Here is a 23,365-nt window from a genome sequence, read left to right on the forward strand (position 1 = left end):
AGATATGGTAGAACGTCTTGCCTGCAGAAAAGCAATACAGCCAAATCAATTTTGTAGACCTTAAGGCAAAGGGTAGACTCCTGTGAATATTCCTATGGGAGACAGTTTCGAACATCATTTGTGTAATGTTGAATAGAATCACAATATTTTCTCACAGGTTTAATTACCCTCAGACAAAGCACAGCTTTTTGTTCTCCTGGCTGGGGCCTTTTTCGATCTGTTTTGTAACTGAGCAAACACCGCTAATCAAATCAATGAAATAACTATACACTCTGAATAAAAATCATTCCATTTGGATCGCCACTGCAGGTGAATACTTTGCAGAGTTTTGATCTTGTGGAGGCTTTATGTCTGTTTAACAAAGTACAATGCAAAACATTTCTTGATATGTGGGGAAGTTGGGTTAATTATTGCTTGTTTATGAAGGATTTAAAAACCTTGGATTAATCTTAGAGTGTTACAAAGGTAGGTGAACCGTGGTAGTATTTTGAACCAGTGTTGTTTAAAAATAAAATAATTCTTTTCAGGCAAGGAATATGAACAAAATTTGAATAAGAAGGAGATTATGATAATAACATGTATTTTTTACTACAAAAGGTTTTGTTGATGGATAGTCTTTAGTATTGGAGGTTTTGTAGAATTATAAAGGACGGTTAAACTCTCAGTAACTAGTGACAGGTCGTCTCTGGCTTTCTTTTTCAGGAACGTGAGTGGTATCCCAGTGCAGTAGAGTCTACTCAGCATGGGGAAACAGAACAGTAAGCTCAAGCCCGAGATCCTGGCGGACCTCAGAAGTCAGACGGAATTCAGTGAAGATGAGCTTCAGGAGTGGTACAAAGGCTTCATAAAAGACTGTCCCAGCGGCCATCTCTCGGTTGAGGAGTTCAAGAAAATCTACGGAAATTTCTTCCCTTACGGTGATGCATCGAAGTTTGCTGAGCATGTGTTTCGGACTTTCGATCAGAACGGTGATGGTACTATAGACTTCCGAGAGTTTATCTGTGCTTTAAGTGTTACATCGAGAGGAAAGTTAGAACAAAAACTCAGATGGGCTTTCAGCATGTATGATTTGGATGGAAATGGATACATTTCAAAACAGGAGATGTTAGAAATTGTTACGGTGAGTGTCTGATTTGTGGGGGTGCAGAAAATCCATTGAACTGGTTTAAATGTTCTTTATCTTCATAACATGTATTTAAAAATACATGAAATATGTTTACTTTTGCATCACTGTCAGCGAGCAATTTATGACTGGGCGAATTCTATAATGTCTCAAATTATCCCTCTTTAAACAAAACTTTGGGAGAATTCAAAGCTAGGCAAAAAAGGGCAAAAATAACACAGGGCGAAAACGACCCTGTATTCAGTAGCATGTTTGTATAACACAGCAGGGGAGACCATGTTTTCACTCAATGAAACGTTGTACTAGTGGTATTTAATCATTAAAAATCATCTTAAATATCAGGACTGTTTTTCCTTTTCTTAAAAAACTGCTAATTAACTATTATTGCAGCTAAATTGATACACAGTAAGGAGATATTAAATAACAAGCTCATTCTATTTGGGTATGTTAATGTATAGACATATAACAAAAGAACTGAAAACATTGCAAAATAGGTTCTGTTTTTAAATGTCAAATGCAAATCTATTTTGAGATTTATTTTGATTTTTTTTTTCAATCCCTCAGCTCTGCTTCAATAGTTGCTGAGAATTTTTTTTGTAACTGACCTTTCTTAAAGCAATAAACAGGAGTAAATGTTGCCGTGTAGAGTTTAGTCTGTATCTTAGATGAAAGTATTTTTCAGTTTGATAACCAATACAAACATTAATGATCTATGCATGTTCAGGTGGAATTATGTCTCCCCTTTCAAAGGGGAGACATATTGTTTTTGTCGACTTTCTCATTCTTCTTATTCTTCTTCTTCTTCTTCTTCATCCAAATTTGTCCAGGTCGTAACTTAAATACCCTTTGACATTAAGATTTCAAACTTGGAACATAGGTAGATGGTATTGAAAAGGAGTGCACGCCACCAAAAGTTTTGACCTTGACCTATTTAGTTCTTCAAGGTCAAGCTTTTGATAAAAAATATTGCCGGGACCATAACACAATACTCCTTTAACATACAGACTTTTAACTTGTATCATAGATAGATGGTATATAACCTAGTTCAACCTAACCAAAATTATTGACATTGACCTACAATTTTTATTTCAAGGTCATATTAGAAAAAACTTTATTGTTCAACTTCTGAATATACTTTGACAGAAGGACTTCAAACTTTAAACAAAGAACAACAATAATGCACTTAGGTGTACTATTGAATAATATTTGACCTTGACCTTGTTTTACTCAAGGTCAAATTAAGAAAAAAGTAATAAAATTTTGTCTGGGTCATAACTTTAATACCCTTTGACATTAAGACTTCAAACTTGGAACATAGGTATATGGTATTGAGAAGGAGTGCATGCCACCAAAAGTTTTGACCTTGACCTATTTTGTATTTCAAGGTCAAGCTTTTCATAAAAAATATTGTCCGGACCATAACACAAGACTCCTTTAACATACAGACTTTTAACTTGTATCATAGATAGTGGTATATAACCTAGTTGAACCTTACCAAAATTTTTTACCTTGACCTAGAAATTTTATTTCAAGGTCATATTAGAAAAAACTTCATTGTTCAACTCCTGAATATACTTTGACAGAAGGACTTCAAACTTTAAACAAAGAACAATAATAATACACTTAGGTGTACTATTGAATAATATTTGACATTGACCTTGTTTTACTCAATGTCAAATTAAGAAAAAAGTAATAAAATTTTGTCTGGGTCATAACTTTAATACCCTTTGACATTAAGACTTCAAACTTGGAACATAGGTATATGGTATTGAGAAGGAGTGCATGCCACCAAAAGTTTTGACCTTGACCTATTTTGTATTTCAAGGTCAAGCTTTTCATAAAAAATATTGTCCGGACCATAACACAAGACTCCTTTAACATACAGACATGAATAGATGGTATATAACCTAGTTGAACCTTACCAAAATTTTTGACCTTGACCTACAATTTTTATTTCAAGGTCAAATTAGAAAAAACTTCATTGTTCAACTCCTGAATATACTTTGACAGAAGGACTTCAAACTTTAAACAAAGAACAATAATAATACACTTAGGTGTACTATTGAATAATATTTGTTAAATTTGCCCCATATTATAATCCTTGGGGAGAAGGGGAGACATGTGTTTTTTTGTAAAAAAAACAATACCCACTAGTTTTTAAAGGAAGGAAGTTAAAATCGTTCTAAAAAAGTACGATAATGGGCCTTGATGTAGATAATTGGTCCTGGGCTCCGATAAAACCTTGCAAGTCTGGTCTGTTGCTGATGTTTACAGATTCAGAACACATTGTATACACATAATCATTTTTTCCTAAACAAATATTGACAAGCACTGCTCCTAGAAATTGTCAATTTATCTCAAGATTATGCGTAGTATGATTTTATGAATAAGCAAAGTATTAAGTGCAGAAATTGGATTTCCCCATAGGTCCTGCGACTTATGTCCCGACCTGATATATGATTTTGTCTTGGGGCCAGGAACGGAACACAGAAAATGTCATTATGATTTTTCTCTTATTGTTGGAAACTAAAACAGATGTGGTCGTAGACGATTATGAATGGGAAGCTCCACTGTGACCTCTAAACTGTGATCAATCTATCATAATCCTCTGAAGGCCGATTAACCAAGTTTACGCATGATTAATGCATAAGGCAAATGTTACTTTTATGTTGTATGCTAAAATATTTACATTAGAGTAGATGGGATGAAAAAAATCCTCCCTCAACATCTGTTTTTATTTCCGAACAGTTGTACTAACCTGCACAGTAAATAATTTATGATGGAAGTGATCAAAATCATATGTTTAATAGATATATGTACTGTACGATATGCATGTAACATGTACTAGCTGAAATTACCATGTGCACTTGTTACAGGGATTATTGACTAAACTTAATTATTGCCTCATTATAAACCGGGATTTTAAGTAGGATCAATATGCATAAGAATGCTTGTTGCAGTGTTTTTGGATTTAAAAAAATAAAGAAATTTGTCTGTAGAAAATTATCCTCTTCCCAAATATCACCAGTAAAGACTACAATCTTTCAGTAGTGAAACACTACAAAGGAATTGAGCATGTGCATTTGTAAAACCAATGCATTGATCCAATGGAAAAATGCCCTTTTTGAGAGTATAGCAGTTTGCAATGGATAATGTGTTATGGCTTTGTATTACCAAAAAATATATTCTGTCATAATCAACTTCATACTAAAGGCAAAAACGAATTGGAGAAGTCTTATATGTGAAATGGAATTCCATGAATGGTGAAAATGTAAAAAAAAAAATGGCTGTCAATACTTCATGGGTTTCATATATTGTTAAGTATTTTGTGATACTTTATTGATTTTCTAATGTAGAAGGTTAACACAGCAACCGTACATGTAGGTTATATCATGTGGTTGGCCCTAATAAGTTATACATGTTTACACATACAGATAAAAGTGAATTGACTGTAAAATATGGATGTATAGGTATAAGACTATAATGAATTCACTTGCTCGTCTATTCCACAGGCTATTTACAAAATGGTAGGCACAGTAATGAAGATGCCAGAAGATGAGGCCACGCCCGAGAAAAGGACGGAAAAGATTTTCCGACAGATGGACAAGAATCTTGACGGACAGCTGTCATTGACAGAATTTATCGAAGGAGCAAAAAGCGATCCTTCCATTGTTCGTCTTTTACAATGTGATCCTAGTTCTCAAGGATGAGGAAGGGAGAGAACTCTCTTCATGTCTATGGAACTATAACATTGAATTTCCTCTTGTAAATACCAAAATGGACAAACATGATCCTTCACTGGTTTCTTTCCTCTTCTTCTCTTCATCCATTCATTTATTTATATATTATATATACATGACTGTATACCAATTTTGTTTATTGTTTTTAGAGAGATATGATATCTTTGTTTGGATATATTCTATATATTGATATTTATGTATTTGATGTACCATATTTCTGAAGAGATGTTCTCCCTTTTTTGATGTACAAGTTTTTTTTTCTGATTGATGTACAATGATCTAGCCTGAGATAAAAAAAAAAAGGTTGAGTTCTTTGGTGAAAATTTATAATCTTATGCTCTAAAAACACTATTTTCACAAACCTGGTGAATGCAGGTTAATGTATTGCATTGTGAATTACACAGAGCACAAGGTAGCACGTATTATATTCTTGTAGATTTAAAATTTACATGTACAAGTGACCACTTTATAGATTAATTCCTCTTCTTTTAAATTTAAGATATTCTGAAGTCAGTTTAGTAATCACCACTGAAACTAAATGAGTCTAATACACACATTTCAATCTGCACACAACAAAGCAAAGCAACAAGCTCCTTTTGAATCTTTTTAAATTTGACAACATGCCTTTACAACAGCAAATTATTGCACAATGTTCAGATTCTTCTTATATCAATGCTTATACATTTATTTTTTTTTGGGGGGGGGGGGGATTAATTGAATTTAAAAATACAACTTGTTTATTGATATCTTAGGGACCATTTTACACCACTCTCCCTTTCCACACCTTGTTATTGTTGTGAATTTGTTTCAGTCAGATGTGCAAGACCGGTCCAGTATGTGTCATACGATGCACCTTACTGTGACTAATTTGCTTTTAACTTTTCTTTGCATGATTTTTTTTCTCTCAAAGCAGTTGGAATACAAATGTTTAAGCTTATTTATTTTTTGGCTCAGAAGACTATGAGCCTTGTTTATTGTTTGTGATTTTGTTCTTGTGGGCCTTCATACACAAGAAAATTAAACCTAATTCCCACCTCAAAGTAGCTAGATCTTAATTGTTTCTGGTATCTTTTCATTTATTACTTTATGCATATATAATACTCTTAAGTTAAATGTGCTCGAGCTACTATGGTGTTTTTTTTCCTCTTTTCATATGTAAATGTTATATGAGAATTGCATGTCATTGCTTATGAAAAGTTGACTGCTTCTGAGGAAATTTTTGCACTTCTAAATAGTGAGAGATTAATTCTAGTTGGAATTGTTGAAATCATAAATTTTTGTATATTTGCTCATTAGTGTGAAATCTCACTTCGTAAAACATTATTGTTGAGTGTAATTGAAAGTTTAATGATATTCTGTTTGTAGTTTAGTAGCTTCGTATAAATCATCTTCCAATATGGTAGTCAAAATTGACTGGTCATTATTTCAAGTACATGTAGTTGATGCACAGCCAGATTTGCCTCCCTTGAAAGATTTTGTTTAATCTGGAAGCCATATGGTATACATGATATCATTTGTACAATTTTATTACCAGTTAAAATTTAGCCATTACATGAATGTCTTACCAAACTTTCAATGCATATTAAAGTCCCATTTTTATTTAAGACCAACCCCATTTTCTAGTCGTAATATGCAGCTTAAAAAGTAGAAATAGAAGGCTTAATATTTTAGTAATGAACAAAAAAAATCACATTTTTTACAGTGCTTGTTTTTCATCTTATGATATGATGTTTATTATACATATATATGTTGATTGGTACATTTTGTAGTATGATTTTTAGCCAATCAAGTTGAATGAAAGAGTTCTATATCCAAAGAGAAGTTGTAGGTTTGTAAATGCCCATTTTGTAAATTACATTTGAAATTTGATAATGTACCACATAAAACTTTTTATTGGTATCTCTTACATATAAAGCTCAAGATTAAAAGCTGAACAGAAACAAAATATATAGTCACCACTGAAAAATCTCCGTCCAAGATATTTGGATCCTAACTATTTAAATCTATAGCATCTCTACTAGTGTTTTCAACTGTTAAAGAAGATGTTAGTCTTAAACTTATCAGAGCATCTAAATATCTGTACCTGGTAGATTGTTTTTCCTCTACAAAAGTTAAAGAAATAAGGATAAACCTTGTATTAAAACAATGTTTTGAAAAATGAGTGCAAAGACCACCATCTTACAATGTATATACTGAAAACTGCCATGCCTTTTATTTTAAGCTGTTTAAGCTTATATTCTGAAGGGTAAATGTCAAGCTTAGGTAGAGTATAGAAAAATCACCCTACTTGATTTTAAATTGTCTTCAAACAATCAAAAGTACATTTTCTAGTTACAAAGTCTAAAGTATGCAACATTCGACAAGAATCTTCTTTGCGTTGAATTCAAGCATTCCCCTATTAACACTAACAATGTATTCTCAATTTTTACTGATACGAAATGTAAATATTATTGTTAATCAGTAATTTTTATGATGTGATTTATAACAAAATCTGAATGTACATGAACTAACATATATTTTAACGCTGACTGGATTTATTTCAAGTTACTAAGCAGATATAATAAATAATTGTCAAGAGGGTTATACATTGATATACAACCCAAGAGCAGAAAATTCATGTATTAATTTTGTTTTTGTAATTTTCTTTTTTCAACATTTCAGTACTCTTTATCTTGTATCATACCAATTAAGACTTATTGACTAATTCTAACATATGATTTGTAGCATTGGTGTGATGTTGTATATAGACCAACAATATCTGTGTGTTAACATGATCACAAACATTGATTTTTGTCATTTTAGTAGCATCTTATGACAATAAATCATTTTTCTCCTCAGAGTCATTTTCAGTTGTTTCAGGGTTGAACATTAAGGTCATTTACATACAAGCTATTAGCTATTTAAAGTTACAGGTGAACATTTGATTGATAAATGTATCATAATATGCATAACAATTAACACAATTTAAAGAAATGTGTAATTATATTCGGAGCTCGGCACTATTCAAAATATAAAGTCAAACTAATATTGAATACACTGATGAACATATGGGAATATCTTATGCACTGGTGTCTTGTATATTGGTAAAACACTTATCAAGAACTACCTGCATAGTTGCTTTCTTCAAATTTGAAAAAAAAAATTTAATAATACAGTATCCTGTACTCCATTTACATCCAAGTAAAAACATGAAGCTCTGGTATATGTGAGCAACTTGCATAATACATGAAAAAAAATTCTTGTATGAATGAATAACTTGTGTTCTTCAAAAATATTTAAGTCAACAGTGAATTATAATAAGGATTCTTTTAATTCTTTAATAATCATTCTTAAATATGTAAAATGGTTAAATAAATGTGACCTAGCCATGTATATGTATGTCATTAACGTATAAAAAGTGCGTGTGTGCACTAATGCTTACTTTTCCTGCCTAACAATAATAATTTTCATTTTCATTGCATTAAATTATACTCTGTTGCTCTATATGACATTGGGAAGAGCTTTCTAATGTTTACTTCATTTGACATTGATGAACGAATATAATCTCAGCAAGTGCTCGTTTCATGTACAATATAACACATGCATTTAACGAACGACTTACTTTGTTCATGCGGTTTTGTCCCTCCACGTACGAAAGAGTTCCCAAAGAAAGAAAGGACTGAGAAAGAGAATTCTCAAAAGAATGTTTCGTCGAAATAAATGCATTCGATTACTGTGATTGAACATCAAAATAACAAGTGAGTAAAAGTAAAAATTTGATTGATTTTGGCAACTTTTTAAAAGAAATCATTCTCTTATAATGCCGAAAAGTTTCCTTGTTAAGTTCTGAACTTTCCCTCTCACTTGTAAAAAAAATAGGAGTGTTGTTAAATTTTTGACAATTCATTCATTCAAACTTTAAAAAAAAAAAATGATGATTGGTACCAAAAAAGAAAGAAAATGAATATCCCTAGATAGTAGATATGGCAATTAGCCTATAGGATGTATCAGGTTTCCAGATGGACAGCTGTACTGTAATTGCCATGATCTGCTATCTCATGCGCCTTTATAACTAGTTTATATATATTATTTTTTTGATAGGAAACATTCTCTGTGAAACATTAATATGGGATTTTTGCTTTTCTCTTTTGACATTTTTTAAGCTTTAAACCTCTGAAAGTGAGTCAAAGGATACACATACTATAAATAATTGTGTTTCAATGTGATTTCATTCAAAGTACCCATTTTTAAAAATTTCCAAAAGAAATTTTTGTTTGATCATGTTGTATACGATGTCATAAAGTTATATGGTAGTCTTCAATAAAGCTTTCACAAACATCACTTCGATTTTGGCATTAAACTTTGCTCCTCTTCTCAAATTTCAATTGATTTTTGTTTACTTGTTTCATGAATTATTTCTATTTTTGATAAACTTCAAACAGTAGTTGCATCATGACATTTCCCTACTTGTAAAGATGTATAAGAATTGAATAAATTGCAAAAGGTGCAAAAGACTGTTTTTAATCCAACACTACAGTTTCAGCAAACTCTGAATTCTTGCAATAACTACTGGTAGGAATTCATTGCCTATTGTTTCGATCTAGTTTTTTTTTTTTAAATTAGGTAGAATGTTACTATTATTTTTATGACTTAAAAATAATGACATATGAATCAATATTATTTTTATTATTACGGTACCATAAAATTCTAAAACTTTCTAAAACTTTCTAAGAAATAAATTGCATATCTTTATGATTAATTGTAAGTATGTAACTTCGTACATTAATATTATTATTTAAATATCATAGAAATAGGCGATTTGTATATGAATACGGTATATGATAATTGGTTTTTTTTTGTAATTATTGTATGTACTTATACATGTAGTTACAAATGCTTTGAATGAATCATTATGAATAATTTCAGTGCCATTTACATACCTCTTTCTATGTTACTTGTGAGCAGATACACATTAACATAATTACCCAAAAACTAATTATGAATACATTTATAGATACAGAGTCAGGGTCTGGGATACTTTGCATGTTTATATAAGTAGCATATTTTATGATTGTCTTAAGAGCTATGCCTTAACAAAATCATAATAGCTGGCTGCGTCCTTTTAAATATCAGAGTCAAACTTCTCCTTGAATCTAAGTGTTCTCTATGGAGGGAAAAAACCTGTAGACAAGAGACAAGAATTAGACATAATGTTTCATCCCATCTAGTTTGTACAGAGTTTTTGTTTTTATTGAGGTGACACAACACATGTTACACCAGGAATCAGCTTAGTGTCAGATGATACATTAAAATCAACAATGTAGGGAGTTACCACATGTACTAGACCACTACACGTATTATGAATTTCTAATACCATTATACTGGTACATGTAAATTAAAAAGGGAGTTGTTTAGAAATTGATTTTTCTTGACAGAAAACCAGTGACATAAAGGTCCATGTAGTTAGACAGTTGAAGTTTAAGGAAACGAAATTGGATAAATAAATAGTTTATAGGTACTGGTATATACATGTATATTGTATACAAACCTGGAAAAAGTAAAGCAAATAAAATGGAATTAAAACAGTTGTTCTTCCATGAAGGCATCCTTTAATGAATGTATGAACTAGCTGTGATCTGTTTTCCTTCATTTCCTGTTGAATTCTGACTTGAATTTCATTTTGCGCTGAATCAAGAGATTTCAGGATGTAAGTTCTTACCCTGGCCCCGGAACGCTGGTCGCTTAACTTCCTGTCATGTTTGTGTTACAATGTCACATCATCTTCCTCTGAGGATAATACGCTGTTCAGTTTTGCAGGATTTAAGGATGAGAGTTGGTGAGCTTTTTTTCTCCTTTTTAATTCGTTTTTCTTTGTTCTCTCTTTTGGGGTGGTTGACATGTTTACTTTGGTTTTAATTTTTGAGTCAAGTGACTTAATGCTGTTTGCACTAGTACCTCATCTACTAGTACCTCATCAACACGAGAGGTTTGTAAATTGATGTGTGTGCACATGTACATGTCGATAGAATAAGGAAACTTGGTATGATACATTTTTAAAAACGCATATTTATAACGTTTTTGCATGTACCGATATATGTATTTAAAGAGTAGCTAATTTGATGAATTTAAATTATACTTTAGATCAACCATATGAACTTTATTTTGGGTGTTTAAGCGGTATTTTTTTTAATCATATATACAGTATAAACTTTTTATCCTTTCACTAATGATTGGTGATACTGCAGATCTTTCCAGGACATTTTATTTTTGATAAGCACACATCTGAGTATCAAAATATGTTGACTTTCATTTTTGTTTGACTTATATCATTGATTTTTATCAAGAATTTAATCTACTTGTGATATTTTTGCTTATGAAGTATTTGATCTAAAATCAAAATCCTCTTATCTTTTGAAAAATCCATCCTGAATGATACTAGACTCCAACAGTTAGGTCAGCTATATTTTCGATATTTCTTGTTACTAATAACTTAAGTTATGGCTAAAAATGTACCGGTAAATACCAGTGTTACCAACAAATTCACATCCCATAGTACTGTGAAAATAAAAGTAGCTCCATGAATTATATGTTACATGTATGCTCTTTCAATTCTTTCATTAAATGTTACTTTCAACATGGCTGAGGTATGTTTGAATTGGTTGAATTTGTTGACCATATTCTGTCAATTCTATGTAATCACTCCAATGTTTGAAATGTATAAGCTATGTATACTAGTAGGTTTTGTATCACATTTAGATAACTCACAAAGGACATTTGATTTATCTAGAAGTATTACCCGTTAAAGGCAGACTTCTGAAGAGCAACCATAAAAGATAACTTTAACAACTCTCTGCTTGGTTGTCTCTAGGGATTTCTGAGATTTTTTGTCTCATGGATCGCTGAAATTTACAATACATGTGTCTGTATATATTTCATATACAGAATGAGTTACACAGTTTAACAACCAATGCTTTAATGAGCTGCACTAGGGAATAAGATTTCTATCTAGGTGGCACTTGAGTCTACAAATAATGGTCATTTAAACTTAATTTGTATAGAAGAATTTATTAAATCCAGGGCTGTGAAGGTTCCTCCATCTGTCATAGTGTCCCCTATTTAACAAGGACCAACATGTATGTATTATGAAGTTTTCATGTAGCGGAGCACTAATTTGAACTTTTTCCCCATTGAATGTAACAATCACTTTGACATATTGGATGCATTCTGCACAGAGCTGCATGTAAGTGATTTTCTATGATCTATAAAGCTATTGTTTAGTAAACAATGTTTTGCATGTGGACTAGTAGAAGAACTGCAAAATTGAAAAAAAAATTGGACTACTGAACTTGTAATGTAAGCAATATTAAGTCGAGTTTATGTTTGTAGTAGGCGATAGAAGGGTCAAAGGTCACAGTAGTACATCAGATTAACGGTACTACTTTATCAAGAAATTGTATTAAGATGGCTGTCCTGTCAAAATTGTGTTGATCATTAGGCTGAGATAACTAGATTATTTACAATTACTGCAAAGGTCAGAGGGGGATACACACAGGTCTATAGCTGTCACAATGGGGGTTCCACCAGAACATTTAATTCCACCGTAGTATTTATTAAATCATGCCTCCTATTGTTTGACTCTTCAAGTTCTACCCACAGTTATTTTATCAGACCGGCTTTGGAACTGTTCCAGTAGAGTCTTGGGACCAAATCTCCTAATTCCTTTAAGTTACTACAGTCTAAAGAATTTTTAATTAGATCATTACTAGGGTATTTTCCCCCTCCATTCAAAATTATGCCCTCAGTGGGCAGTTTTTTGAACACAAAGATTAATTTTTTTTTACTCGCGGTCAAAAAAGAACTGTTTTTAAATACCAGTTCAGGAGTTAATAAAACACAATCTTTAAAAAAAGAACCACAGTTATTCTTTTTATCTTGATTACTGTGTAAACAAATGAAGGAGCTACTGAGTTAAGTTTTGCCCTCTCAATATGAGATCTAGACCTAGCTTCTCTGGACCTTTACTGTGCGAGAGATGCAGGTATAGACACATATTTCAGTTATATATTGTAGGTATAGTTATCAATTTGGATGGCTAAATTTAAAGGTTAAAAAAAAAATCCATATGACACATGTTGCACTCTGGATTAATCGTAGAGTAGTTGGGATGAAATAATGGCATACTTTATTCAAGGTAAGAATTGTGTCAGTTGAATTTGTTGCCGGTTCCGCATCAAGATCTGGAAATGGTGGTTGTGTATGTGATCTGACATTTTTACCCCTCTCTTTATAGATTATTTAATTAATACTAATGGGCTTTATTGTTCCATTGAGACCTCTCTAAAGGGCATGACCAGGAAAACTCAAGTCTGATATTTTTTTGTTTCCTTTTTTATATTGTTGCAAATGTTATCTGCTGCAGTAGACATCCCCTCAGACCATGCTTTGTTATGATTTTTTTATACAGTTCGCTACTAACAGGTTTTCAATAATTTATAAGATCACATCTACGGAACAATAGTTTTTTTGTGATTTTGTCTGAGTCTCGTGGATGCTATCAAGATTCAGATTATTTATTTATAGACAAAATGGTAACTGAATCTGGTGAAAGCAAAGGGACAAAGATCTTAGAATAAACTTTGCTATTTACAATGGGGGTAATTGGCATGACTGTCAACAGACATCATACATTTTCCAGTTTCTTTGCTAAGCTGAATGACTTTTGTTCCAATCTTGGTAGAAACGGATTGATTTTGTAATCTTTTGGGGGTTCTGCTGCTGAGTATCCGATTTCCTAGAAGGAGCAACAATGACTATTCTTGTCTCACAATCTGCAAAATGTATGTCGATTGAGACAGATATGTCTCAGTGTATGAATAATATACAAATATGATTCCCTGAAGGAAAATTAATTTAAGCTGCGTAATGTGTCAACTTATTTGTTATTGAATTATCTGTCATTTAGAAAAAGGAAAAACTAGGAAATTTTAGTGTCCTGATTGGTGTATGATATAATTCTTAGAAAAACTCATTCATCACTGAAGGGGAAACAGATTTTGAAAAAAAAATTGGGATAATATGATAATTAAACTGGTTGATAATGTAAAACATGTCAGGTATGATTTTTTGGTCCACACTAGTTTAGTGTGAGCGATTGCATGGAGGAGCTGATTTAAAAATCTATTCCCAAAAATGTTGGTTTAAGACACAGCTAAGATTACTTTACAGTACTGGTACAATGAACAGCTCAAATTGTGGTACAGTGGAGGTACAAGTCAGAGCTACGATTGTGGTACAGTGGAGGTACAAGTCAGAGCTAAGACTGTGGTACAGTGGTGGTAGAAGTCAGAGCTAAGACTGTGGTACAGTGGTGGTACAAGTCAGAGCTAAGACTGTGGTACAGTGGTGGTACAAGTTAGAGCTAAGACTGTGGTACAGTGGTGGTACAAGTCAGAGCTAAGACTGTGGTACAGTGGTGGTACAAGTCAGAGCTAAGACTGTGGTACAGTGGTGGTACAAGTCAGAGCTAAGACTGTGATACAGTGGTGGTACAAGTCAGAGCTAAGACTGTGGTACAGTGGTGGTACAAGTCAGAGCTAAGACTGTGGTACAGTGGAGGTACAAGTCAGAGCTAAGACTGTGGTACAGTGGTGGTACAAGTCAGAGCTAAGACTGTGGTACAGTGGTGGTACAAGTCAGAGCTAAGACTGTGGTACAGTGGTGGTACAAGTCAGAGCTAAGACTGTGGTACAGTGGTGGTACAAGTCAGAGCTAAGACTGTGGTACAGTGGTGGTACAAGTCAGAGCTAAGACTGTGGTACAGTGGTGGTACAAGTCAGAGCTAAGACTGTGGTACAGTGGTGGTACAAGTCAGAACTAAGACTGTGGTACAGTGGTGGTACAAGTCAGAGCTAAGACTGTGGTACAGTGGTGGTACAAGTCAGAGCTAAGACTGTGATACAGTGGTGGTACAAGTTAGAGCTAAGACTGTGATACAGTGGTGGTACAAGTCAGAGCTAAGTACAGTGGTGGTACAAGTCAGAGCTAAGACTGTGGTACCGTGGTGGTACAAGTCAGAGCTAAGTACAGTGGTGGTACAAGTCAGAGCTAAGATTGTGGTACAGTGGTGGTACAAGTCAGAGCTAAGACTGTGGTACAGTGGTGGTACAAGTCAGAGCTAAGATTGTGGTACAGTGGAGGTACAAGTCAGAGCTAAGACTGTGGTACAGTGGTGGTACAAGTCAGAGCTAAGACTGTGATACAGTGGTGGTACAAGTTAGAGCTAAGACTGTGATACAGTGGTGGTACAAGTTAGAGCTAAGACTGTGATACAGTGGTGGTACAAGTCAGAGCTAAGTACAGTGGTGGTACAAGTCAGAGCTAAGACTGTGGTACCGTGGTGGTACAAGTCAGAGCTAAGTACAGTGGTGGTACAAGTCAGAGCTAAGACTGTGGTACAGTGGTTGTACAAGTCAGAGCTAAGACTGTGGTACAGTGGTGGTACAAGTCAGAGCTAAGATTGTGGTACAGTGGAGGTACAAGTCAGAGCTAAGACTGTGGTACAGTGGTGGTACAAGTCAGAGCTAAGACTGTGATACAGTGGTGGTACAAGTCAGAGCTAAGACTGTGATACAGTGGTGGTACAAGTTAGAGCTAAGACTGTGATACCGTGGTGGTACAAGTCAGAGCTAAGTACAGTGGTGGTACAAGTCAGAGCTAAGACTGTGGTACCGTGGTGGTACAAGTCAGAGCTAAGTACAGTGGTGGTACAAGTCAGAGCTAAGATTGTGGTACAGTGGTGGTACAAGTCAGAGCTAAGACTGTGGTACAGTGGTGGTACAAGTCAGAGCTAAGACTGTGGTACAGTAATCATACAAGTCACAGCTAAGATTGTGGTATGGTAACCTTACAAGTGTCAGCTTAGATTGTGTGAATTTTTGCCTACCAATCAGGAATTGTAGATGTTTCCTTATAGAGTCAAGTATCAGGGATGGTGGTATAATTATATGTATTAGTATGTTATACACATGAGTACATTTAACCTGACTGCAGTTTACTCTGATGTAATTTTAAAACATCCAGCTATTTTCATAAATTCCTCAAAAATTGCATAAAAATTCAGATTTAAAACTAAGAATAATAGGACTGCATACTTCTGTTAAAACCTTCTAACATTTAAACTATAAGGCAGTAGAAGATGGAAACTTTATTGTTGTCAATTGTAAAGGCCAAAACAAAAAATTTACTATTCAAATCCAAGGTTGCATGTTCATCTAGTTCTAGGTAAGATTATTATACCCTAGCAAAGGAAGTTAAAGGGTATATGGAATATTATTTCAATCTTTGTCTATCCATCACCTATCTGTCCTTTATGTGTAGCAAGCCTGTAACTTTCATTAAGATACATCAGAGGTCATTACATTGTATATAGGATGCTCTTTTCCGGAGATTATGTCATGACTTTGACCCAGGTCAAGGTTAAATCATCACCATGACATTCATCAATCATCACCATGACATTCATCCAAAAGAGGCCTTGTGAGGGGCACACATAATCCTTATTGGATACATGTAGCTCTAGTGATATTTTACTACTCAGTATGACCATTCAATATAACAGTAAGTAGTGTTTAACAGATAGATTTCTCTTTCCATTTTCAGAATGACACTAGAAGAGGAGAAGAACACCTCCCCTATCCCATCTCGCAGCTACAACCCAGAGCGAGAGAAACCAATGATCCACCCCTGTGTAGATCCCCCCGCCTGTGAAAGCTGTCAGAAACTTGAACTCTCTTTCTTTGACCCAGAGTGCCCAGGATGTAGGTCGATACTTGAAAATCCCAACACCACAGTGCCAGAGATTTTCTCAGTCCTTCGGCAATGGACGCCACAAACTCAGCAGAATTTAGATTTACTTATAGATGAGGTGAGAATATGACTTTTAATTCTACTCTGAAGACACTGTCATTCTGTCAAATTTCATTTAACATGTTCCAAAGGATTTTGTTTAAATCGCATAAAGTTGTCCATCAAGTTTTTTCTAATTGATTTTTTCTGAATAATAATGGTAGTTTGGGTTGGGTTAAATAGCAGAAATACATGTGCCACTTTGTATGAATTTAAGTTTATCAGAGACTGAATTTAACAATACCTGTATATGTCAAATGGGATGTTCATCAAAACATTTCAAAGTTTAACCTTTCTTTCTACAGATTTTAAAACGTGGTGCTCACATTAATGATAGAGATGGCCTCACCGACATGACCTTATTACACTATGCAAGTAAATCAGGGGCTGCTGGGATAGGCGATGCTGACCTGGCCTGTCGGATGGTAACCATGCTCCTGGCCCAGGGGGCCGACCCAAACATCCGGTGTCGCTGGACCAATATGACAGCACTTCACTATGCAGCTTATTTTGATGTTGTACCTGTGATCAAAGTCCTTCTGAAGCACACAAAAGCCTTGGGTAAGGTCTAGTTCATACTACACAAAAGCCTTAGCTTTCTGACACAGTTCTTATGAAGCACATATAAGCTAGGGTCTACAAACAGCAACTCACTGGCTCAGTTCTGCTGAAGCACAAAGAGGCCTAAAGTTTGCAAGCAACAAATCTCAACTTTAGAGCAAAAAAACTGTAAACCAGTGTTTATCTTTGTATAAACAATGTTGCAAGCTTAATGAAAACCAAATATGTTTCTTACTATAAAGCAGTCCCTACATGTGTCTTTTTATTTCCTTAAGAAGTCTAGCTGGTCATTGCCATTTTTAGACCAAATCAATCTCCTTGAGAAGAAGAGCTTTATATATATCATCGTAGATATATGAACAAATTGAGATTTCAGAGCTGAAATGTAACAAATTTTTCTTCAATAAATATCTAATGGCAAAAAAGAAAAATAAATCATCATTAATTTAAGTTAGATCCCGATAGGTAACTTGTGGTCCATCCAGCCTCCTTTAGATTACTTACATAGGCTCGGTGTTGAAAGCAATGCGCAATTTGTCGGATACCCACTGATGATCGCATCTTTTACTAGAGACGTGATCACCTTTGAATATCTGACAATGTCTTGAAAGTTCATTCTTATGAACCAGTTAATCTCTGGGAAATAGCGTTATAATCGCAAATTAATGCCGTTAGAATTTCGAGCAATCTTCCTCGATCTTCACCTTATTTGTACTGTCATAAATTAGTGCAACTGGCTGATTAATCAAGCCAAGCCTCTGTATCAGCAGGCTAAAAAGCTGTGAAAGGTGCTAAAATATGATTACCACTTAAGGATTTTACACCACCAGATGCTGCTTCTGGACCTTTATACTTGTTATTCTGTAATACATGTATACCCTTTATTCATATAACAATTCATTTGTTGAGACAAACTTCCTGACTGAATATAAACCAGCTGAAAAAATACAAATCGTCAGCGATAAAAGTTTAAACATTTTACTGAAATTGGAATGTTCAATCTGATTTTCATACAAAAGTAAACAAATGCTTGATCCATATATAAACAAAGTTGCCCATGCAAATTTCCTTGTTCTCCTGTCAGATTTATTTGTATGCATAATTTATGTTTTGTTTACTTTCAGATATTGACAGTGTTTGTTCTGAGTTTGACAACGGTTCATCGTTACACATAGCAGCGTCCAATCTGGCATATGAAGCAGTGAGGGTACTGCTACAAAATGGTGCTGATGCTCTCCTCAAAGATGATCAAGGCAGAACAGCCTTAGGTAAAATACAATAATGATAGAAGAGAAATAGAGTATGTGGCTCAGTGGTCATCAACATTTAGTGTCACTGGTTCAAATCCCTTTAAATGTTGCCTATGAAGGGTGTGACACAGTGGTCATCAACATCGAGTGTCACTAGTTCAAATCCCTCTTAATGTCTCTCATGAAGTATTTTGACACTCACAGGCATAGATTACATCTATTTAGTTCTAGCCACTAGTGGATTTTTTGGAACGCATGTACAATGTATTAACCTTCAATGGAGCAATGTGTATGCCCCATTCTTAGGAGTATATTATATTATAAGAAAGGTCTTGTTTATTATAAAAACTGGCTTCATGAGATATCTTTCCAAGTTTAAGATAGATTTCTATGCACATGTATGATACATTTTCTTTTCTTTAGGATTTTTTATATCACCTTTGTCATGTTATAACAACAGTTGTAAAAATATTTCAAACTATTTTTTGTTTGTTTCAAAGAGTGCATTCCTGACCCTTCCAATTTGGATTCTGACCCAGAAATGGCAAAAATAGTAGTCAAGTTACGGAAGACTTTACAGGAAGCCTGTCAGCCCGCCCCCAAACAACCACCGCCAAATTATGACCTTGTTCAGAGCAAGGTCACTCTACAGTCTCTGGGGCTGACCTTGGGGGATAAGGTCATGGTCGGAGGACTCAAGGTTAATATCACAAATATGTAAAAGCCGGTTTTTTGTAATACATGTATAGAAACAGAATTATTGTAAGTGTAATACACAAAATATGATAGAGCTGTTTTAGCACTCTTAGCTTTCCTGTAGTTTCACGTATGTGTATTTAGTTCTATTTACCATTTAACTTTTAATAACATAACTCAAAATGAACATGGAGGGTTGAATTGTAGATAACTTAACGTTAAAGAGAATATCTCACTGTAGACACAGAGGTTTTACCGGTATAAACTGTAGAAACATGTTCTCAACTTCAATATCATACATTTATAAGCACATATTTTACAGATTGGAACACTGAGGTATTGTGGACCAGCGGAATTTGCAGCAGGAATCTGGGCGGGGATAGAACTGGATGAAGCCGGAGGGAAAAATGATGGAAGCATCGGGGGCATCTCTTACTTCCAGTGTCCTAAAAATCATGGTAAAACAAAGCACATTGTTTTAAGTGAATCTTAAAGCACGAGCGATGATTGAAAATTCTTTGATTTTGACTTTTTCAAAAAAGTTAGAAAACAACTAAAATATATGACAATTGCCTCAGGATATGCATAAACTGACAATGTTTGTTGGATTTTTTTTAGGTATTTTTGCCCCTATCAGCAAAATCGCCAAACCAGGGTCAGCCCCTCGTCCCCGGTCTCCTGCTGTCTCTCCCCACAAGTCTCCGGTTCAGAGGGCAGGGTCCGTGGATGTGTCAAATATCAAGGCCAGAGTGGATACAGGTAATATTGGTGTACAGATACAGGTAATATCAGTGTATTGTAGCAATGAAAAATATCAGGAGTGATAGTCAATGCTAGAGAACCTAAAATCAAACCATTTCAAAACTTGAATGTAAAGAACTATTATCCTTAGAATCTTCAATCTATGAAGGCTTGGAGTGTGTACCGGTACCTTTATTTGTTGTAAAACTTTTGATAAAAGGACAGGTATTTTGTTGTGAAATAAAATTGAAAATGTGGAAAAATTATTAATTTCCTTTATCTAAAAAGATTTGTTATAAAATCCCTTATTTGTTTATCAGGAAACAAAATTACATCAACAAATTGCTACGAAACCTTGTACATGTATGAAGCACTGTGAATCATTTCCTTTAATAAATTTTTGTGTTTCTGACTAGGGCTGAAGACAAAAACTGGCTCCATATCTAACCTGGCCGAGATGGAGGTGGGGGAACGAGTGATTGTAGCAGGGCAGAGGAAGGGCACTATCAGATTTGCGGGAAACACACAGTTTGCACCTGGTATTAAGCCATCATCATCACATATATTTATGTAGGGTTGTGTTGGCACATACTGATTGTTTTTGTATAAGCCTTTAAGCCTGATATTATTTGTGGTAGAAAACTGTATTGTGTCACACTGCAGAAGTTTCTGTATTCATGATTGTCACCTAAGGCAACAATTGTGTCAGTTTGCTTTTATCATCACTTTAACCCATTATTATCAATCAATGCTTGGAATACTGTGTGTTTCGCTTTTATTTTTATTCATACGTTTGGAGATATCAAATCATAAAATGACTAATTGTTTTAATTGAAAATTAATTCACTTATTAATATCTCCATTTGGAGATATCATATTCAATGTCTTCTTTTTCTTGAAAAGTATGAAATTGATATCAGATGTATCCTGAGATTTTTTGTGTGTGTAAACTTGAGTCTCTTTCCAGGTACTTGGTATGGTATCGAGTTAGACAGACCTGCTGGCAAAAATGATGGATCTGTTAACGGACATAGATACTTCACCTGTAAAGCTAAACATGGAGTGTTTGCTCCCTTATCAAGAATACAAAAGTAGGTACATGTATTGTTTCTGTATTGCTTTCTGTATTTTAGCAAACTAGAGAAATAATTTAGTGCTGTATTACATTTCACTTGTATCTTAAACTGTAATATGAATGTATCTTAGAAAAATCAAAAAAAAAAATTTGCTGAAAAGTGAGGTATAAAGAGTAAGTTCATGTATTTAAGTAAACTGCAGGGTAAAAATGTATTTCATGTTAATTGTGATGAAAGATACAATACGTATGATAATTATCTGTCTACAGACTGGGAGACAGACGATTCAGCTCCAGCGAGTCCCTAGATGACCCCATCAGTTGGGGGGCTGTCTCAGAAAGGGTCGACAAACATCATTGTAAGCTTTTATACAAATACATTATACGTGTATTACAAAAGGTTTTCTTAATTCAGGATTTTACTAACATTTGGAAAGATAGTATGATATTTTACATGATTTTCCTGGATTTGTTTTTAACAGCTGGAGTTAACTCGACACCAGGAAGAGCAAGAACTCCAATTAAAAGGTGAGAATAAGTAACACTGCTGGGAAACATTGCAGTGTTTATCATAGTTTATCTTTCTCTGTTGCATACCTGTGAATTAAATCATTGAACCAATGCCATGATTGGGATCACTCAGTACATACCATATTTAGTGTGTATTATAAATTTAAGGTGCATCAACCCTGGTAAATTAGTGAAAAGATATTTGTTCATTTACTTTTATTGGTGTTATTGATATTCTGAAGAAATCGGAATATTTGTTGAACTGCATAAAACTTCTGCATGTCTTGTTGGACAAAATTTGACGGAATTAGCTATTGACATTTTAAAAAAGGAATAACTTTTGGCCGGACCCAATGGCAATGAGAGTTGTCTCTTATCAGAGGGTGATTGTACATGTATAATAATACTGTCTTTCTTTTCCTTCCAAAGGCCTAAGAGTATGATACAAACACCAACAAGACCTGTCTCCTCACAGAGTATCTCGAGAACTCCTGGATCCATCAATGACTTCAAGCTAGAAGTGGGAATGAGCGTCTTCTGTAATAATGAGCTAGGTATGATCAAGCTTAGTGTGCAAAAAACATGATAACCAAAGATTTTAATTTAGAAGTTGAAATGAACATATTTTGTAATAATGAGCTAGGTTCGATTAAGCTTGTGTACTGAAAATATTATTTAACATTTATATTTGCTTCTTACACTTCTTTATAGTACATATATTAAACTTGCCCCCCCCCCCAAATTAATTTCCTTTCCAGTTTATGTACATATTGTATTTTATAGATTTTGCTTCATTTTGTTAATATTTCTTACCACTTAGAAGTTAAATCAGTTGTACCTGTATAATAAATTTGGTACAATTCTTGTTTATAATATAAATCTGAGTTTTTTTTTCCATTGTTACCTGGCAGGTACTGTTAGATATATCGGTCCAGCGGAGTTCGGTGAAGGAGTTTGGGTGGGTGTGGAACTAAGAACTGCCAAAGGAAAGAACGACGGTAGTGTACACGACAAGCGATATTTCACATGTCGTCAGGACCACGGACTGCTCGTCAGACCCAGCAAAATTACCGTAAGAGGAATCAATGGTGCCAAATTAATTACAGACTATTACGGATCAAAAGAATCCAGTCCAATGGAGGACAAGTGAATATCTACCTACAACTGTTTATAGGAGGACCAACTATCAAGCCCTCAACCCCTCATCAAGCCTGTGATTAAAGATGCCATAAGTCATTATGTCCGTTTCACACCACCATATTTTTGTTAATATATTTTACTGGAAAAAAACATTGCAAGTTTTTTTTCAGTGATTTTTTTAAAACTTTTTAAATAATTCTGGTTGGAGTAAATTTTTTACTGTTATTCATCAACAGATGCTGTTGATTAGGATATTATGTCTCTTGTATTACAGTTTGGGGCACCTGATCTCCAGGTCACTATATATCATTGTTAACATTGCTGTTATTTTTATGGTGATGTACGATCATAATAAGCTTTTATTTTTTGTACTTCATATTACTCAATGTGTCAAAAAGTTATTTAATGGGATCCATTATGCAAATCAAAGTTGTTAATATTTTATGCAAGAAATAAATATTTCAAGCTTAATTTATCTTTTCTTGTTTTTGTTTTGGTGACTAAAGAATAAAAAATGTGGGTGGGTTGGAATTTTAAAAAAAAATTATGTATGTTAGTCTCTTTAACTTGAGCACATCATATTTGATGGTTTCTTTTGAGATTGACCTTGAACTAATTAAATTACATTAATCTTTATGAAGTTAAA

At 34.1% G+C, this 23,365-nt stretch overlaps 2 protein-coding genes and 1 long non-coding RNA gene across 14 annotated transcripts in view; 2 read left to right on the forward strand and 1 right to left on the reverse strand.

Moving 5' to 3' along the window:
• Positions 1-7,702, forward strand: part of LOC105328343 (neurocalcin) — a 23,276-nt gene extending 15,574 nt beyond the window's left edge. For 6 of the 8 annotated variants that reach the window (XM_011429164.4, XM_011429166.4, XM_011429168.4 and 3 more), the window contains 2 exons: positions 703-1,120; positions 4,636-7,702. In XM_011429164.4, coding sequence (XP_011427466.1) covers positions 743-1,120; positions 4,636-4,833 — 576 coding nt within the window. In that variant the 5' untranslated portion in view covers positions 703-742 and the 3' untranslated portion in view covers positions 4,834-7,702. Of the gene's footprint in view, positions 1-301; positions 466-534; positions 598-702; positions 1,121-4,635 lie in introns of those variants that run through there. The other 2 variants (XM_011429170.4, XM_011429172.4) reach the window with 2 other exon arrangements.
• Positions 1-10,510, reverse strand: part of LOC136270299 (uncharacterized) — a 16,818-nt gene extending 6,308 nt beyond the window's left edge. Inside the window, exon 1 of the long non-coding RNA XR_010708059.1 lies at positions 10,391-10,510. This is a non-coding gene — a long non-coding RNA (uncharacterized lncRNA). The remainder of the gene's footprint in view (positions 1-10,390) is intronic.
• LOC105328344 (CAP-Gly domain-containing linker protein 3) lies at positions 8,450-23,190 on the forward strand. 5 transcript variants are annotated; one of them, XM_011429175.4, is made up of 13 exons: positions 8,450-8,600; positions 16,501-16,765; positions 17,052-17,307; positions 18,432-18,575; positions 19,058-19,257; positions 19,576-19,711; positions 19,872-20,012; positions 20,411-20,533; positions 20,962-21,085; positions 21,340-21,428; positions 21,552-21,597; positions 22,009-22,133; positions 22,491-23,190. In XM_011429175.4, exons 1-13 carry the CDS (start codon positions 8,563-8,565, stop codon positions 22,727-22,729), a joined length of 1,926 nt encoding a protein of 641 aa, XP_011427477.1. In that variant the 5' UTR covers positions 8,450-8,562; the 3' UTR covers positions 22,730-23,190. The 5 variants fall into 5 exon arrangements, with proteins under 5 accessions (XP_011427477.1, XP_011427479.1, XP_011427475.1 ...); XM_011429177.4 differs by lacking the exon at positions 8,450-8,600 and adding an exon at positions 10,540-10,678; XM_011429173.4 differs by lacking the exon at positions 8,450-8,600 and adding an exon at positions 10,713-10,828.
• Positions 23,191-23,365: the final 175 nt, after the last annotated feature.

This window comes from Magallana gigas, chromosome 7 (genome assembly GCF_963853765.1).
Source record: "Magallana gigas chromosome 7, xbMagGiga1.1, whole genome shotgun sequence".
NCBI classification, from domain to species: domain Eukaryota; kingdom Metazoa; phylum Mollusca; class Bivalvia; order Ostreida; family Ostreidae; genus Magallana; species Magallana gigas.

Excerpts from the sequence above, each read along its gene's own strand:
- LOC105328344 (XM_011429173.4), top strand. The coding sequence starts at position 10,740 with ATGTTTACTTTGGTTTTAATTTTTGAGTCAAGTGACTTAATGCTGTTT. Across the intron at positions 20,534-20,961 it reads AAACACACAGTTTGCACCTG|GTACTTGGTATGGTATCGAG; the intron begins GTATTAAGCCAT and ends GTCTCTTTCCAG. Across the intron at positions 21,086-21,339 it reads CCCTTATCAAGAATACAAAA|ACTGGGAGACAGACGATTCA; the intron begins GTAGGTACATGT and ends ATCTGTCTACAG.